Source organism: Cupressus sempervirens, chromosome 2, assembly GCF_028749045.1.
Source record: "Cupressus sempervirens isolate cs-2001-9-10 chromosome 2, ASM2874904v1, whole genome shotgun sequence".
Lineage (NCBI taxonomy): Eukaryota > Viridiplantae > Streptophyta > Pinopsida > Cupressales > Cupressaceae > Cupressus > Cupressus sempervirens.
Genome location: NC_143119.1, coordinates 449,435,327 through 449,454,889, shown reverse-complemented (window position 1 = coordinate 449,454,889; position 19,563 = coordinate 449,435,327). Strand labels below are relative to the sequence as shown.

The 19,563-nt window shown below is 34.9% G+C and overlaps 1 protein-coding gene across 2 annotated transcripts in view; it reads right to left on the bottom strand.

Moving 5' to 3' along the window:
* ABCI12 (cobalt ion transmembrane transporter) overlaps window positions 1-17,502 on the bottom strand; it is a 52,847-nt gene extending 35,345 nt beyond the window's left edge. For both annotated transcript variants that reach the window (XM_089814136.1, XM_089814137.1), the window contains exon 1: window positions 16,933-17,502. In XM_089814136.1, the coding sequence (XP_089670262.1) occupies window positions 16,933-17,286 (354 nt within the window). In that variant the 5' untranslated portion in view covers window positions 17,287-17,502. The remainder of the gene's footprint in view (window positions 1-16,932) is intronic.
* Between the last annotated feature and the right edge of the window lie 2,061 nt (window positions 17,503-19,563).

The window sequence follows — 19,563 nt, the reverse complement described above, 5'->3', positions numbered from 1 at the left end:
CACTTTGAGTTCTTTGATGGTTTTTCATCATGATGTCATGGATAGCTTGGATACATGATTTAGTGGAGCTTGTGATAGTAATGAGGTGGTAGTGCAGGATTAGTTCCTACTTTGGTTTGTATCTTCTTGGGTTGGAGATCTTGATTTCGCTTGGTACTGACACTTTAGTTGTGTGTAGACCTGGAGGATCTTCATGTAGGAGATGGATGTTATGATGCCATGGGTGACTTGGTACCACGATTGAGTGGAAGTTGTTGCCATTAATATATTTATTGAGTGTTTGCAGATGTTGGAGGTTTATCTTAGATCCTATTGCTGCAGAAGTGTCTTTGACACTTGCATGGTGCACTTGGTTCTTCATGGTGTGTGAAGATGGTTGCATCTTGAGGACTCATAGGGTTTTTGGTAAAGGTGTGGTTTATGCTTTCATTTGACATGTTATCCAGTTAGAAGGTAAAGTCCACCAATATAACTAAGAGAGGGGGTGAATCACTTATACAACTATTATAACAATTATCAATCGTATTAATCCTTAACCATACAAGAAATATAATCAGCAACCATAACAAGATACTCATACACAATAACACCAAATATGTTAACAAGGGAACCCTTGATCAGAGAGAAAACCCCAGTGGGAATGGTACCCACAAAATGATGTACTAATATAAATGTTATAGAGGATGGACCCTTTTAGAAGTCAATAAAAGCATTCAATAAATATCAGTCCCTGTTAGGAGACTTTGAATCCATGTTAAGAGATTCCAAACCTATTAGGAGTTGTAGAAGGCAGATGGACCCACTGTCCATACAGCTTCAGGGGCAAGATCACTAAACTTACTGTCCAACTAATTTTTGTAGTATTCCTAGTAGAATAACAGAAATGTACTACACTTGTACTTCCTCTTCCTCTATCCTGTCAACCGGACTTCTCTTCTTCTGATCTCGATACCAGATCACCGATTTCGCATCCAATAATCCCTTGGATCGCTTACTTGTATTTACCAAATACTCTGCTCTTGTTCACACACTTAGCACTTGATGCATTCACATCCACTACCACTTTACCAAAAGAAAAATAATCTTCCTTTATACCATGTCCTCAAAAAAATTCCTTAAGTTAGCCTTGAGGCTTTCTCAATTAATTATAATAGGACCACATTAAGATAATTAATTATTTCGCAATTACACAACACTATCGGCTCACAGTTTTTGCAGCTTCTCACACGTGCAACTCCAAACCTTGCACACTCACTAACATCACCATCAGGCTGTCTTTTGTCACTATTTGACCTCGCATATCATGATTCCATTTCTGTTAGGAGATACAATCCATTCATCAAAAATTGTTTCTCAAATACTCTGTCTGTATATTGCTCTTTGTAAATCAAGCATATCTTCTGCCATCTTCTCCTTGATACACACTTAACCTCGTCATCACAACATAATGTAGAACACGTCCCTAACCGCGCTTCATATGACCATCAATCATTTCTCTATATGCTCTCATTCTCTATCTGCTACTCTGTCAATCTTCATAGAAACCATATTATGTTGTCATCAATGACAAACACAATCATGAACGCAACATGTCAATCATGCTAACAATCTTCACATGCTTTGGCAATGCTTCAGATACTCCCCCAAAAGAATACCATTAGCATTAATGCTAATATTCTCTCCCTTTGGCAATGATGGAACATAAATGAAAAATATCTAAGTTCCAAGAATAACAAAACAACTCTGCTATTGATGTTGTTATTCTCATCCTTTCAATTCCTCTTCATCAATCAAATCTAAAATCCGACGGAAGATTGCTCTGTTTTGCATCTCTTTCTTTAGGATCGGCATCAGTTGTTCACACACCAAACAACTCGTATTAGTTGTTCACATACTAAACAACTCGCAACTTCTCCCCCATTCAATGTATCTCCCCATTGAACCCTTATACATAGGAGATCTCAATCTCTTCCCATTGATCAATCTTTCCTCCATTAGAGGATCTTCTCCCCCATTCATACATAGGAGATGTTTTTCATCCATACTCTCCCCCATTGACATCAATGACAAAGGCTTCATTATCTCAATCATCTGCTCCAAGTCTTCAATCAGCTCAAGTGTTCAAAAACATTGTTCTGGACCAACTACCAAGAGTCCTAGATGACTCTACTAATCTCTGATACTCCCCCATAGAGCAAGCATCAACATTCAATCTAGTCAAACTATAGTGCTCTGCACCACTGGACTGATGCAGTCTCTACATCATCTACTCAAAAGTAGGCAAGAGCATAACCCCAAGCATACCTCTCAAGTACTCAAATGTATCTTTAGGCAAGGGCCTCACGAAGATATCTGTAATCTAATATTTTGTATTGAAATACTCGAATCTGATTTCTTTCTCTGCAACTTTCTCTCTCAAAACATGATACTTATTAGATATATGCTTAGTCTTAGAATGCAATACATGATTCTTAGACATACTCACTGAACTTGTGTTATCACAATGTATGATAATAGGATCTCAAAATTCTATCCCAATGTCCTTCAACATATGCTTCATCCACAGGATCTAATTACAATTGTTTGATGTTGCTACATACTCTGCTTCAGTTGTACTCTGTGAATTACAATCTTGTTTCTTGCTTAGCCAAGAAACCAATCTTCCTCCAAGAAAAATGCTCCACTACTAGTATTTTTTCTGTCATCCATACTGTCTACCCAGTCCGCATCAATATAGGCACATAAAGTGAAATCACTTGATCTATCATACCATAATCCATAATCAAGTGTACCCTTCAAATATCTGAATATCCTTTTTATTGTTGCATAATCATACTCCTTTGGATCAGCTTAAAATCTAGCTACAATCCTAATGGCATTTGCTATATCTGGTCTGGTGTGAGTTAGATATTACAAACCTCCAATCATTGACCTTTACTTCTTCTGCTCAACTATAGGCATATCATCTTTGCTAGATAACTTGTGACCAGTTATCATAGGTGTACCAACAGGCTTACAATTTTCCAAACCAAATCTTTTCAACAAATCCTTCAAGTACTTAGCTTGTGAAATGAAAATACCATCACTACTTTGTACAATCTGTAAACCTTCAAAAACTCCATCTCACCAATCATGCTCATCTCAAATTCATTCTTCATCTCTTTAGCAAACTTATCACTTGCTTCATCATTGCCTCCAAAGATTATATCATTAACAAATATCACAGTTATCAACAATACATTCTCAATTTCTTTCAAATATAAGTTAACATCTGTCATACCTTTAGCAAATCCTAATTTTGCCAAATATTTGTCCAACCTAGCATACCAAGTTCTAGGTGTTTGCTTTAGACCATACACTGCTTTCTTCAGTCTAGATACCACATCTTTTTCTTCAATCAAAAGGAATCTTTCAAACTACTCAATGTAAACTTTTTCAAATTCTCCATTCAGAAAGGCTGATTTGACATTCATCTGATATACTTTGAACTTCTTATTTGTTGCAAAAGCTAGAAACATTCTCACTGCTTCCATTCTAGCTACAGGGGCATATGTTTCTTCATAATCTATACCTTCCTACTATGAATAACCTTTGCATACCAATCTGGCTTTGTTCCTCACAACTTCACCTTGTTCATTCATCTAGTTTCTAAATATCTATTTAGTTCTATAACATTCTTGTCTTTAGGTCTACAAACCAATTCCCATGTTTCATTCTTCACAATCTGATCTAGTTCTTCCTTCATTGCCTGAATCCAATTATCGTCCTTGCATGCCTCATCTGCGCTTTTTTATTTAACTTGAGAGATCAAACATAATTCCTCATGTACCATGTTTCGTGTCATTACTCCTTTGTCTTTACTTCCAATAATTTGCTCTGCAAGGTGATTCTTTGCCAAATTATTGTTAGGTGTAGGAGTTGTTATCTCAACTCTTATCTCTTCTCTGGGTTTAGTTCTTTGTTCTCTTTGCTCAACAATTTGTACATCATTTTGCTAATCATTGTTAGTCTCAAAGAAAACTTCAACATTCTCATAGTTAGCCTTCGGATCAACAATAGTCACTAAAGCTATCTCTTCTATTACTTCCTCTTTCTTAATCAATTCAAGCTCATTATCTTTATCATCACTGTCGTTCAAGAATCTTTCCATACTTGCTTTAAATTCTTTATCATCATCAGACCACAAAATCTTTCTAGTTTTTCTTACTCTCTTCGTACATCTGGACGAAAAATGAACAAATTCTTTACATGTCCAACAAACAAAAAATTTCATACCTTTTGGCTCTCGTTTCATAAGCAGATCAATACCTTCTCTAATCTTCTTGTCTTCTTCGGATCTAGATTTGTCTTTACTTGTGCTTCTATTCTTTTCTATGCAACAAAAAGATTCAGGAAATAGAAACTTGATGCTCTGTTTTGTACACAATTCTAAAAACTCACCAAGAACCTCCCATCTTTTGAATAACAAAATTACCTCCCTCTGACTTAGGACTTTATTTTCTAAAGTGACTTGTCATTGATCTCCCAAAGTTGTTAAGCTTTTCTTCAAAGACCTAACACTTTGATACCAATTGTTATAAAGTAAAGTCCACCAATATAACTAGGGGGGGGAATAAGTTATACAACTATTACAACAATTATCAACTTTATTAATCATCAACCATATGAGCAATATAATCAGCAACCATAACAAGATACTCATACACAATAACACCAAATATGTTAACTAAGGAAACCCTTGATCAGAGGGAAAAACCCAATGGGGATGGTACCCACAAAATGATGTAGTAATATAAATGTTCCTTGTTAGAGGATGGACTCTATTAGAAGTCAATAAAAACATTCAGTACATATCAGTCCTTGCTAGGAGACTCTGAATCCCTGTTAAGAGATTCCAACCCTGTTAGAAGTTGTAGAAGGCAGATGGACCCACTGTCCAAATAGCTTCAGGGGCAAGATCACTGAATTCAATGTCCAACTAATCTCTGTATTACTCCTTGTTGAATAATAGAAATGAATTGCACTTGTACTTCCTCTTCCTCTGTCGTGTCAACCGGACTTCTCTTCTTCTTCTGATCTCAATACTAGACAACCAATTTCACATCCAATAATCCCTTGGATCGCTTACTCGCATTTACCAAATATTCTGCTCTTATTCGCACAATTCGCACTAGATGCATTCACATCCACTCCCACTATACCAAAAGGAAAATAATCTTCCTTTATATCATGTCCTCAAAACAATTCCTTGAGTTGGCCTTGAGGCTTTCTCAATTAATTATAATAGGACCACATTAAGATAATTAATTATTTCACAATTACACCACACTATCAACTCACAATCTTTACAACTACTCACACGTGCGACCCCAGAGCTTGCACACATAACGTCACCATCAGGCTGTCTTCTGTCACTATCTGACCTCACATATCACGATTCCATCTCTATTAGGAGATACAGTTCATTCATCAGAAATTGTTTCTCAGATACTCTCTGTATATTGTTCTTTGTAAATCAAGCATATCTTTTGCCCATCTTCTCCTTACTTGATGCACACTTAACCTTATCATCAGGACATAGTGTAGAACACATCCTTAGCCGCACTTCACGTGACCATCAACTCTCTATCAATACGCTCTCGTTCTTTGTCTGCTTCTCTGTCAGTCTTCACAGAAACCATACTATGTTGTCATCAATGACAAACACAATCATGAATGCAACATGTCAATCATGCTAACAATCTTCACATGCTCTAGCAATGCTTAGGATACTCCCTTAAAGGAATACCATCGGCATTCATGCTAACATATCCTTGGTGTTAGGATGGTTTCATTATTATGTCATGGTATACTCTTGATACGCATTTAGAGTTTTGACATGTTACGATATGTTCATATGGGGCATGTTATCTCTTTAGTTGAGATGGTTTAGATCATGTTGTCATGTTTATGTTCTTGAGGCCATGGTTGGAACTTTGACATTGATCTTGGTGTAGTTTTTTTATATTGAGTATATTGATCATTTGTTGGATACTTCATGATATTGTTGTGTTGCATTTGGAGTTGGCATGGATTGATTGGTTATAGGTGCTCACGGATACTTAGAAACGGTAGTGATGTTGATTTCTCTTGAATTAGAGAAGTATTTGTTGGGACAGTTGATGGTTTCAACAAGAAGTCTGAGGGGCATTTATTTGATATGGACTTGAGAGGAGATTGTCCTTAGAGGAATCTTGGTTGGAGACTTGGATATCTTGATGAACATTCTCATTCCCCCCTCTTGGTCTTCTCGGTGGTTTACTATTTGAGAGGTATAGCCCATTGTTTCTCTCAGGTGCATTATGTTTATGCTTGTCATTCATTGATATGGATCTTGAGCTATGGTAGATGAGTTAGTTTTAGAGGGTTCATTTAAAAGATGGTTTAGCATTGGTCATCTCCTTGTGCATATTTTGTTATGTTAGTTGAGTTTGGGAAATGGTTTTATATTAGGCATATTCCTTGGATTAGGAATAGTTATTCCTTGGTTTAGGAATGGTCTATGAGTTTGATCTTCTTGTAAGCGGCTTACATCCATGATTAGTTCTATGGTATGGTTTGGGTGGTGTTGTGGCTTCTTGGCTGGGATTTTATGGAGATCTTACTTGACACAATTTATATCTAGAGGTGTGTCGGAGGACATGATACAGGTTATGATTTGCATGGTGTCTCTTTGGTCCTAGTTATCTTCTTGGATGTTTGGTCTCACTTACATTGGATTTGAGATTGGTTAGAGATTGTGATCAATGGTTTGTGTTCATGTATGTCATGTGAGAGATGACATGGTTATTTCTTTATCTCTTTCTTTTGTTGGTTGTATCATCAAAGACTATATCACGACTGTATATGAGACGAGATGTCTCAACATTGATCAAGCGATAAGCTTTGTGAAGACTACTGTATCCAGCAAGCATTGAAATTGTGACTCTTGGCATTCAACTTGGTGCGTGACGCATCAAGGATCCAAGCAAAAGCAAAGGAACCAAAAACCTTCAGGTGACTGATTTTGGGCCTGTGACCTAATCAGGCCTCTTCCGGAGTTTTATCTTTGACTGCCACTATGGGTGACCAGTTCAAAAGATAAACTACAATGTTAACTGCTTCTGCCCAATACTTCTTCAGAACATGTCTGTATTCGAGCATGGATCAAGCCATTTCAATGATTGTTCTGTTCCGATGTTCAGCTACATTGTTCTGTTGTGGTGTGTGGAATGTTGTTAATTGGCATCTGATGCTATGAGTATCCAAGAAGCTAGAGAAAACATTTGAACAAAATTGCCCCCCATTGTCTGATCTAAGAGTAATAATAGATTTCCCAGACTCTTTTTCAAATTAAGGTTTAAAATTTTGAAATATAGGAAATGCATTTGATTTCTTTTTAAGGAAATATACCCATATTTTTCTATTGAAATCATCAACAAACAACAAAAAATACCTAGATCTAAGAATAGGAGTGGCCATATGGCCGTAGATATTAGCATGAACAAGCTGAAGTACCTGAGAAGCTCGCCATGAAGCGCCACTAGTGAAAGGTGTGCGATCTTGCTTTCTAGTGTGGCATGCATCACAAACTCCAAGTTATTGAGTCTGAATCTCTGGCAATCCAAAAACAAGCTCATCCTAAGCAAGCTGTGAGAGATAATGCACATTTAAGTGCCCATATCGTTGATGTCAAATTGTACTAACAGAAGACCGCCGAGCAGTCATACCAAAATCAATAAGTCTAAAAAGACCATGATCCTCAAGACCTACTACAACAATAGACTAAGTCACTCTATCAGTGATAGTACACTGATGTGAACTGAAGGTGACATCCAACTGTGGAGAATGTCACAGTAATTAACTAACTAAGAGTAGATTTAGTTCCATCCCTGGAACATAGTACACATTGAGGAAAATGAGATTCCTCCCAGCAGACTGAATCTAAATGTTGCCTTTTTCGACAACAGTGCACTCTTCTCCACCACCAAAAATAATATCTGAATAAGGTTGATAGTCAGTAAACCAGTCTTTGCATGAGTGAAATGACGAAAATCAATGCCCATATCGTTGATGTCAAATTGTACTAACAGAAGACCGCCGAGCAGCCATACCAAAATCAGTAAGTCTAAAAAGACCATGATCCTCAAGACCTACTACAACAATAGACTAAGTTGCTCTATCAGTAAACCAGTGCCCATATCGTTGATGTCAAATTGTACTAACGGAAGACCGCCAAGCAGCCATACCAAAATCAGTAAGTCTAAAAAGACCATGATCCTCAAGACCTACTACAACAATAGACTAAGTCGCTCTATTAGTGATAGTACACTGATGTGAACTGAAGGTGACATCCAACTGTGGAGAATGTCACAGTAATTGACTAAGAGTAGATTTAGTTCCATCCCTGGAACATAGTACACATTGAGGAAAATGAGATTCCTCCCAGCAGACTGAATCTAAATGTTGCCTTTGCCGACAACAATGCACTCTTCTCCACCACCAAAAATAACTATCTGAATAAGGTTGATAGTCAGTAAACCAGTCTTTGCATGAGTGAAATGACGAAAATCAGTGCCCATATCGTTGATGTCAAATTGTACTAACAGAAGACCGCCGAGCAGCCATACCAAAATCAGTAAGTCTAAAAAGACCATGATCCTCAAGACCTACTACAACAATAGACTAAGTCGCTCTATCAGTAAACCAGTGCCCATATCGTTGATGTCAAATTGTACTAACAGAAGACCGCCGAGCAGCCATACCAAAATCAGTAAGTCTAAAAAGACCATGATCCTCAAGACCTACTACAACAATAGACTAAGTCGCTCTATCAGTGATAGTACATTGATGTGAACTGAAGGTGACATCCAACTGTGGAGAATGTCACAGTAATTGACTAACTAAGAGGATTTAGTTCCATCCCTGAAACATAGTACACATTGAGGAAAATGAGATTCCTCCCAGCAAACTGAATCTAAATGTTGCCTTTGCTGACAATAGTGCACTCTTCTCCACCACCAAAAATAACTATCTAAATAAGGTTGATAGTCAGTAAACCAATCTTTGCATGAGTGAAATGACGAAAGGCACTTGAATCAATGTACCAGGCAGACAATTTCACATGATCTGTAGGTCTTTTAACCATGAAGGCATAAAAGGCAGATTCTGTCTACTCAGTGTGCTCTACATTGTTCGCTTTGGGCTACGATCCTAGTTGCTTAGATTGGGACACTAAGCATTTCTGACATTCAACCTTTATTTGCCCAAATTTGTGGCAGTAGTTGCATTGAATGTTCTTCTTCTGGGAGCCTTCTGAATCTGGAGCAAAGGATGTCTATTGAGAAGACTGTTGGTGGTACTTCGATTAATGCTCCAATACAAACTGCAAAAAGCCATGACTTTTTAGGTGAAAAATTAATCAAACCCAACATGATTTTTGAGGTGAAAAATCAATCAAAACCCAACATGATTTTTGTAGTGAAAAACCAATCAAAACCTAACATTACAAAGCTTCATTATTTTTTAGGAAAAATAGTAAAACCCAACAGATAATTTTTTAGGAAAAAATTACAAACCCACAAAGGAATCCCACACAACTCTGTGAATTACAAAATTAGAAATATTTAAGGGAAAATTTATAGAAACCCATTTTTAAAAAATTAAGGGAAAAAAAAAATAGAAAACCCATTGGATTTTTTTTTGAGGAAAAAAATTATGAAAAAACCCACAAGAATTTTTCAGGCAAAACACGAGACTTTGCATGGTAAAGCAACAAATGCAAACAACATGCAACAAACATGCAAGTACATGCAACCCTCACAAAGTAGACCCAGAAAATTTGAAGGGTGACCCAGAAGAGAGCTCAAAAAACCCAGAAAAGATATGTTGTCAATGTCTAGATTGGTTGGATCAAAAATCGAGGCACACAAAAAAATCTGAGGACAACTCAATTGAGCTCTCGAAAAACCCACCAAGAATCTCGAAACAAAAGAATTTTTTGAACAAAAAAATTAGGGTTTTGTACAAAAACAGCCATGCGATTAAAAAAACCACAAAAATGGCAAAAATGAGCAAAAAAAATAGACAGATCTTAGTTAGAAATGGGTTGAAGAATCGAACCAAAAGTCAATGCATTCAGATCTTTCAGAACTGAAACCCTAGTCGGATTATATAGAGAGTTGGAAGCAAATATGCATGTAAATAATTTCGAAAATAAAAAGCAAATAATTTCAACTAAGAAATTATAATTATTTTTAAAAAAAGTTTAGAGTATTGGCTCTGATACCATATTACGAAATAATTGGAAAATTTTTGCTTGTTATTAACAAAGACCAAGAGGTCATTATATACAAAAGAATGGAACGATGTTTCCTTAGGAAATGATCATAAAGAATAGAAACATTTTATTTTGGTTAAAAGAAAGCTTAAAAAGTTACAACTAACTAAAGATAACTAAATATTTACAATAAATTAACATTAACTAATACTAGACGATTATCTATTATCGTAATAGTTATGAGAGTTGTTCTTGCAGGTTATTGCTTTATGTATTGTGGATGTCCTTAATACTACATGGATTCACTTCTTTGAGATGTTGTAAATGGATTGGTCATAGATTCGACATTATCTTTTGTAGTGGAAGCTTCTTGATGTATATGTGGCAGGTATTGCTCTTGAGGCTTGTGATTGCAAGTCTCAAATTGGATATGTTGATGATGTGAGATTCACTTGGTATAACTTTTGAGGTATGGATAGTTGGATGGCATGGCACTTGTTGTGGGTGTTATTTTAGCTATGGATTTTGACAACTATGGATACATGTGATTACCTTTGGATCAGGCGTTTGTGCTTAACATTTGAGTTGGTATAGGATTTTATGATTCTTATGTGACAGGTTTGGTGGCTTTCTCTTTGGATGGTTTCTATGTATGTCAATTGACAGTGGCATAATAGGAGGTGAGATCATTCATGTTTGAGATGTTGGATACTTTGATTTTGTTCTGGGCACCAGAATGGAGCACGATCTACTTTGATTCATGATGGTAGATGTGTTAGGATGGATTGTCTCCTTGTTCATTTATGTGGCTACGGTTTGACCCTATGCAATGTATACAACAAGTGGGAGATTGTTGAGATTATGTTTGTTGCACACATTGCATAATAGTTATATTGTATTATTTTATTTTATAATGTAATGTTGTACCTAGCGCCTAGATGGACATGCAACATGTACAGATTCTCATGGAATGTATTTGATGAATTGTATTGTAACATTGTGATATTATTTAATGTAATTATTTAATATTGGAGAAAATATAAATGTCCAATACCAAAGGTAAGGTCAATGGGTTAGGTAGCACATGATTTATGTAATACCACTTGGCGATTTTGTGGGAGCTTGCTACCATATAAGCAACCACAAGGGGGGTTGTTGTATGAGAAGGACAAAAGGCAAAAAACAAAGTCAAGCAAGACAAGGCTTGACAAGTTAGCCAAGGGATCATTTGTGAAGGTTGAAAACATGGCATGGGATGTGTGGATTCATGCTTGTTCACATGGATTGCTTGGAGGTGGTTATGGCTTTGAAGGCTTCCATGGTTGTGTTGCAAAGGTTTTTTGCTGAATAATACATGGTGATGGATGCTTTTGGAGGCTGGGTTTTTCCCCCAACGAGGGTTTCCCAAGGTATATCTTGAGTCACATTTTTGTGGGTATGTTGTATATTCACTTGCATGTGAATTTTAATTGCATATTTATTTTAGATCTATTATGGGTTATGTGGAAACTGCAATATTTTAGATTGCAAGTTTCCTTACAAGATGCATGTTACATAGAAGCAGTGGAACCTCGAAACTCATAGTTAATACCCACAAGATATGAAGTTGACCCTCCAATTGTGGTCAAGCATGTTGATGGCATGATCAGAAAACCTAGAGATCCTAATGCAAAGAGATTTTGGACTTATGATGAGAAATATTAGAAAGTTCAAAATGAATGTTATCAAGCACCAAGAACCAAGAAGGTCACGAAAATGGTTGACAAAATTGCAGAAAAGGAAGGAATATGCAAGGAGCAGCTGGCAGAAATCAGAAGAAAGCAAGAGGAGAATGAGAAGAGCAAGGCCGTTCAAGTTGCACTTAATTGATGTAGAGAAAGAAGCTAAACCTTCACGTAATTCGATGTTGTCCAATCAGAGAACAACAAGGAGTGCATCTAAAATTATACCTACACTTCCTGAGAAGAAGAGCACTGATAGCTCAGTAGAGAAGACATCTACACCGAATCTTTCTAAGGCATACGACAAAGAAATCCAAGTATGAACCGGTAAGAAGGAGAACCAAGGAGAAGAGCAAAGCACCTCAAAAGAGGACAAAGGCTGATAACGATGACTCATCTCCTGAGTCTGATGATTCAAAGAAAAGGTTAACGACTGACGGAGCAATTGCAAAAAAAGTTGTCAAAAGAAGACATACAACTGTCGGTGAGAATGAAGATCCTATAGATAAGATTTTGGATAAGGTGGTTAATCATGGCATTTTAATAATATCAGATTTTCACAATCCATTACTAATGATGATTATGCTTATGGATTTGATTTTATATTTTTTTATCATCAACGTTTCGGATCACACTCTGTGATCCATCATCAGGATGAGAGAAGGATGTAAGATGTGATCACATCTTACATCCTTCTCTCATCCTGATGATGGATCACAGAGTGTGATCCGAAACGTTGATGATAAAAAAGCATACACAATCAAATCCAGAAGCATAATCATCATGGCATTTTAGTTCAATTGGGAACATGTTATTATTCATTTGATGAAGTTGATCAAAGAAGACTTGACCAAGGAGTTATTGCTTATTTGAATAAGTTTATGATGAGTTATATCTCAAGTTGGAAGAAAGAAGACTATTTGCACTTGACGAAGCCCGAAGAATTAGAGAGGGAATCCTCTCAAAGATATTCTACGCAATCAGAAATGATGATAAGAAGAATTTACTTGGTGAAGAATTTTGACTAAAAGAAGAATTAACATGTTAATGGATTGAAAATCAGAGGAGATCATTTCAGAAACTGAGTATGTATTCAGCAAGATGCTATTAAAACTAGACATAATGTACCAAAGAAGAAGGAACCAAGGACAAAGAGGAAAGAGGATAAACTTGATATTGGTAAACAATTATTTTATATTGTTGAGGAACCAGATCTATTTATTGCAGGAGTACCTATTACTCTTGATCCGCTGAAAGAAGTTGAACAAGAAAAAGAAAAAGGAGAAGGGGACAAAGTTAAACCCGAAGATGTGATTCAGAAAGAAAAAATCAGAGGAATAAATATCGGTAAAGGCTATACTGTTGGTAAGCCTGACGAGGTAGAGACTGGAAAGGAGATTGATGAACATATTGAAGATGTTCAAGATTTAGATGTCATGAATAATGTAATTGCAGATCAAAATCAATCAGAAGATCATACCGAGCAAATGTAGTCAAATGCTGAGCCATCACTTGGAAAGATGGAATTGTTGGCAAGAGACACCATTGAATTTATCGATGTATCTGATAAACAAGTTCAAGGACCTATAGATTTGGACAATCTGGATATAGATGAGCTAATGAAAATACCAAAAATTGGTCATACAATGGCTAAGGAAAGAGTTTTGCACAACAGTGAGAAGGAAGGAAGATTGTTATCTAGAGCAACAAATGTGCTAAAGAAAATTGTGCATGTTAAGTCTGAGACTGGTGATTCTTCTGCACATCAATTGGAGAAACTACTTGACTCTTTTGATGCAAATTTTGAGACTTTGGAGAAGTCAGCTCTACTGAAGCTACAAATTGAATTGATGCAGCACCAATATAATCAACAACTATGTGCTCTTATTTCAAAGGACAGGCCATCATTTGAGACTGCAATTACTCAACTGAAAGAGGCTATATCAATTGGAAGTAAGGTATATAGGTTGTGTATAAACTTTCCTATACATACTTTTGATGTTGACAAATTTATTGAGGAAGGAGAAACTAAACTTGCCGAGTTATCAAGGAACTTTGATCCAGTCAAAGGGCATGCATCGGAACATGCAGCTGAAGATCTTAAAGTACAAAATCAGATCAAAATACTTGAAGTTGAGAGACTAAGAATGAGAGGTAGATTCACAGATTTAGAGAATCTAATTGTTTCAAAGGTTTAGATGCAGAAAGCTTTGATAAAGGCAGTTAAAACTTATGAATATTCAGTCCACTGAACCTGATTGAGGCTGAGAAATCAGCATATGCTATATGCAGACAGCTTCAGATTGTGGAAAGTCTTCGGAAGTCTTGGGATATAGACTTGGTAGCTCTTAGAAGCAACTTGTCAGATGTATTCAAGTTTGTATGACATTGTATTTTTGTATATATATGGGCAGTACAGAAGCTTTGGTAGATGAATTTTTCTTTTCAAACCCCGCCTTTGCCATTGATGTCAAAGGGGAAGAGATTCAGTGAAAGTGTATGTGTAAATTAGGAGGAGAGATGTCTACCGAAGGGGGAGTGCATATTTTTGAAAGAATTTTTGATACTTGGTATTATGACTGGCCGTTTGGTCATTTTTCAGTAAGAGTTGCAATCAATACCAAAGGGGGAGATTGTTGGCTAGAGTCACCTAATAATGCATAGTACACGCTTATCATTTTGCCACCTTACAAGATTTTAGCCTATCAATTGATTAGCTGGTGAAGATGGACGGAGTGTTTAGAACAGTGCAGGATACGAGCAGATATTTTAGATCAGTAGGACAAAGGTTAGAGAATTATGATTTGCACAGCTAGATTCTAAAAGTAGACATACTGAAGTGTCTAATCTGATCATCACAGGCTAAGTGTTGCAGGATACATGAGATATTCTATTTTGGAAATCGGTTTATCTGTAAATTGATTGGGAACAGAGTTGAATGATTCCATCAGTAAACTTGGTAAATCGATGAGTTAGTTTGTTTTGGTCATTGATCATTATGGAGCCGACTATGAAGAGTACTCTAATCATATAGCAAGTTGTTATGTGGTGATTTGATCAAGGTATAATGGAATATTCTATATGTTTCTTTATATATCTTTTGTGTCGACTGAGTTATGTTTTTGGCACACGTGAGATGGAGTTTTTGGGATTCTGGAGTGAGATATGAAGCGATAGGATCAGCATAGAATATGCAGTGTTTGCAATCTGTTGTTGATGCAAGAAGGCAGAGGACAGTAAGCAGCTTGATTATATTCTTTCACTTGAACTGATCAAAATACGTGATGCTATATAACAGTTCTATTTTGGATTGTAGTCCAAATCTGAATTATACCTCACTTGTTTTGTAATTGTATGAGTTGTTGCTCATAGGGTTGTAGCCATTACTATTGTAATTTTGCAGTGTGCTCCAAGTGAATGTCTGGAGTAGGCTGTTTTATTGTGTGTTCTTCAGGGAATGTTTAGAGTAGGCTGTTTTAAGAGGTCTAGTTGTTCAGAGGAAAAGTAAAACAATTTCTTTTTCATTTAGAGGGATTAGGAAGGTTTCTGCCCTTAGTATAAGTTCAGCTGACATTCAAACAGTTATTGTTGCAATCTTGCTGATATGTATATGTAATTCCCGAGAGAAATATTAAGCTGCTGAGTTCCTATGTGTAAATTCTTTCAGTTTTGTGGATAGAATTATGCAAATTTTGAAGGTGGAATCACATATTCTTGGATTAAAGAATCTTATAGCCTTGAGGCAGTGCAGCAAAGATTTGCTTCAATTAGATTTCTTGGATTCGTTGTTTGCAGGCCAACAGATTGCAACCGTGAACCCAATGGCTCAGAGGGATGTTCACGTCAATCGGTTCAAGAGAGATGGAATGGATGCAGGGCGGCAGATATATATGATGGAAGAAATGCTCAGGTAGAGTGCAAACTGAAGCAAAACCCTATTGATTGGATGATAGAGGTTTTAATTAAACAAAGTACTAAATTTTGAGTAGATATTTCTGAATTTAAAGGAGTATTGAACAAGGAACTCAACTCTATTTATGACTTGGGTTTAAATGCATGCATGGTAATTTGATGTGTTTAATATATTAATGACCCTAGGAGGGAAAACTTGCAGTTGCAAAAAAATTCCACGATGCTCTATGGTGAAATAACTTGCAAACATTAGGGCAAAGAAATGGAAAACTAGGAGTGTGGGCCAAGATAAGCGCCTTAAGGATAAGTTCCTACCTGATCTTTAGAGATCTTTAGATCATCCATAAATGTTATTTAAAGATTCACTAAACTTGACTTAAAGGGATCAAACAGTACAAGCTTCTATAGAACAGTTCACGACATACAAATCAAGGTTGTTGTTTAGGAAGGTAAAGAGAACGCAGCAGCAGGTATATTACTTCGTTATAATTGTCAGTTCCACAATGATTTATCCCTGATTAATGTCCACGCCATGGATGAAGCAAATCACTGCGCTTTTAAACGAGAAGACGTTGACAAGGAGGCACCAAATATTGAAAAAAAAATAGGCGGTGCAACCCCGAATAGAGGAAAGTGAAGCTCCTCCATAACTAAAAAGGAGGAGCACTAGAGACAGCATCATGCTGCTGGACTCTCTACAATAGAAATCTCTTAATCAGAGTGTCTAGGAAAACGTTAAAACTGTAAGCACCGCCTGCTAATATATGGAATTCTGTATCAATCGAACAAAACTAACAGTGCTGAGTATTCTTGAAAAGTTATCTTTCTTGTTTTTAAAGTCTGTCTTACCGTTTGGTCAGAAAAGTAACTTGGAATGATTAACGATTTGACAGAGATATTCCATAAACTATATACACCTGGAGATGTCTGTGTTTGGTTTTCTTTCATTTAATGAAGAGAGGATGAAAAGAGAGGTTGAGGGTACGGAAGAAAAGGAGTTACCTGCTTGACCCTGGGATCCAAATGATGAAGAAAAGTGGTAGGAGAGGCAACATATTGAGCAAGAGGGGCAGATGTAGCCCCTGCAACCATTCTCAATAAGTTATCAGCACCCACCATGTCCAGTAATAATCCCTTCATCTTCCCCCGTCCCTCTTCATCACCCCGTGCCTTCGCCCTTAACCTTATTATCCCATGCCGATCTCCTCTACTTCTGCTCTTTAATGTACAAACTTCCGACTTCCTAACACCTAACAAGTAACAATTGTACTTCTTAAAGACGGGGCAGATTGACTGCAATTGCACCCTTGCAGTGGCAATGGGTGTTCTGAGATCCATAAAAAAATGAGCTGGCATTCTTCGTACTTATTGCCTCCACTGTATACACTATTTTCCTGCTCTGGACGCCTCCATTGTTAACACTAATTTCACTCAGACATTAACCAGTCGCATCCTGATAAAATAATAATCGTGTAGGAAGATGTAAACTGGAAAAATAAGATAACGAGAACAGAGTTTTAATGGTGAAAGGTGTGTTTTTTCAGTTTTTGGTTATTTTAATGTTTTTGTTCTTCTAATTTTCAGAAGTATTTTGGTATAAAGTTGTTAAACAATTTGACTCTAATTCATTTTAGTTAATAATATGTTTTTAATATAAGTATAATATGGTCTATATTTTACCTTTCTACTATACATTATTATACAACCACAAAATACTTGAAATTGTTCATGGATAAAGGAACAAATCCTATTCACTTTATTTGAAATAACTCACAAATAAATGATTTGTCAAAAGAAATCAAATTCTATATTAGAAAAAATTCTAAATGTTATAAATCAAAAACTAATATTTCCAACTGAAATAGGAATATAGAGATAAGAATGGAAATGAAATAGGGATATATATAGATAAGAATGGAAATAAGAAACAACTATTGAGATAGATAGAGAAAAGTATTTTAAAAATAATTTTACTATATATTGTTTTTGAAAAAGGTATAATATGAATTTAATTAATTAATTTTTAGTTTCTCCATGGGCGGAATACTTATGGCTAATTTGACATTACAACTGACCAATTAAATCAAAAAATTTAAAAGATTATATAAAACTTTAAATGTTTATATATTTTTCTATTTTTTTATTATTTTATAAATCACATTTTTCATTCATTCTATTGGTTCATACTAATTTTTTTAGGGGGTAGAAAATTAATTTTCTTCAACAAAAATACAAATATTTTCTAACAACTTCATCATGCATTAATGAATGCATTAATTACAACTTTATCTTTTCTACATTAGATTTATTTTTTTTAATTATTTTATCTTCCACCTCATACAACATGTCTAATCAATATTAATTATCACAATCTATTTTTCTTACCAAGTTCAAATATAAAATTAAATATTTTTAATTTCTTATTTTAAATATATATATTATTAGTTTTACATTGATGTTCCTAAAACTTCATGTAATGCATAAATTCAAATTCTCTCTCTCTCTCTCTCTCTCTCTCTCTCTCTCTCTCTCTCTCTCTCTATATATATATATAATTTATAAATATATATTTTTAATATAATTTCAATATGTTATATATTTGTATTTGAATTTCTAATTTTTTTAAACTTTGTTTTTTTATTAAAAGTAGTTAAATTATTACTATTATTTTACTTTTATAAAATTAAATTAAACAATATTATTTTTTAATTATATTTTATAATATTGTTTGTAATATGTATAATTGATAGGTGTTACAATTTATAAATTATATCATTTATTATTATTATTATTTTTTATTTAACAATTTATCATTTAGTTTAAATATATTTAAAACTTAAATATATATTTTAATATTTAATTAATAATTATATTATATATATAAAAATATATACTAAAAAAAACCACAAAAAAGAAATAATTCAATTCTAAAAGATATATAAATTATTATTAAGTTTTTATAAACTATTTATTAAAATTAAATAGTTATGTTCTATTTCTTATTTATAGAAATATGAATTTTAATATAAAAAATAAATTCTTAGTTTCATTAATTAAAATATAATATATTTTAATTTTTTATTATAATCATGATTTTATTTTAACTATTTGTTTTATTAAGAAAAATAATTATATTTAATTCTCTCTCTCTCTCTCACACACACACAACTTATGTTGGTATCACTCTATCTTACTATTTTCTCTCTCTTCGTCTTCCTCCTCTATATTATCTATCCTTTTTTCCTCTACATATATATTTATGTTGTTATTGTTCTATATTGTTATTTATCTCTATCTATATCTATATCCTAGTTTTTGTCCAGTGTTAATGATTAAAAATAGTGTGAGTTCTATTTGATAATCAAGATGAGAATAATACATAGTTGGGGGAGTTTTTCCAACTACCTATGGTTGTTGAGTAGCATGCATGGTATGCTTAAACATATAATGTGATACTCCAAATGCTTCATCAGTTCTTCGAGTTCTATAATTCAAATATTGGTATTTATATCTTTCCTCATTGCACATAATTTAAGTTGTCAATGTAAAAGGTTCAAATTTGTCTAAAGCATATGTATTGATCGTAGTATGATATTAAGTACATAGTGCCATATTGGGGACTTTGGTCTCTTA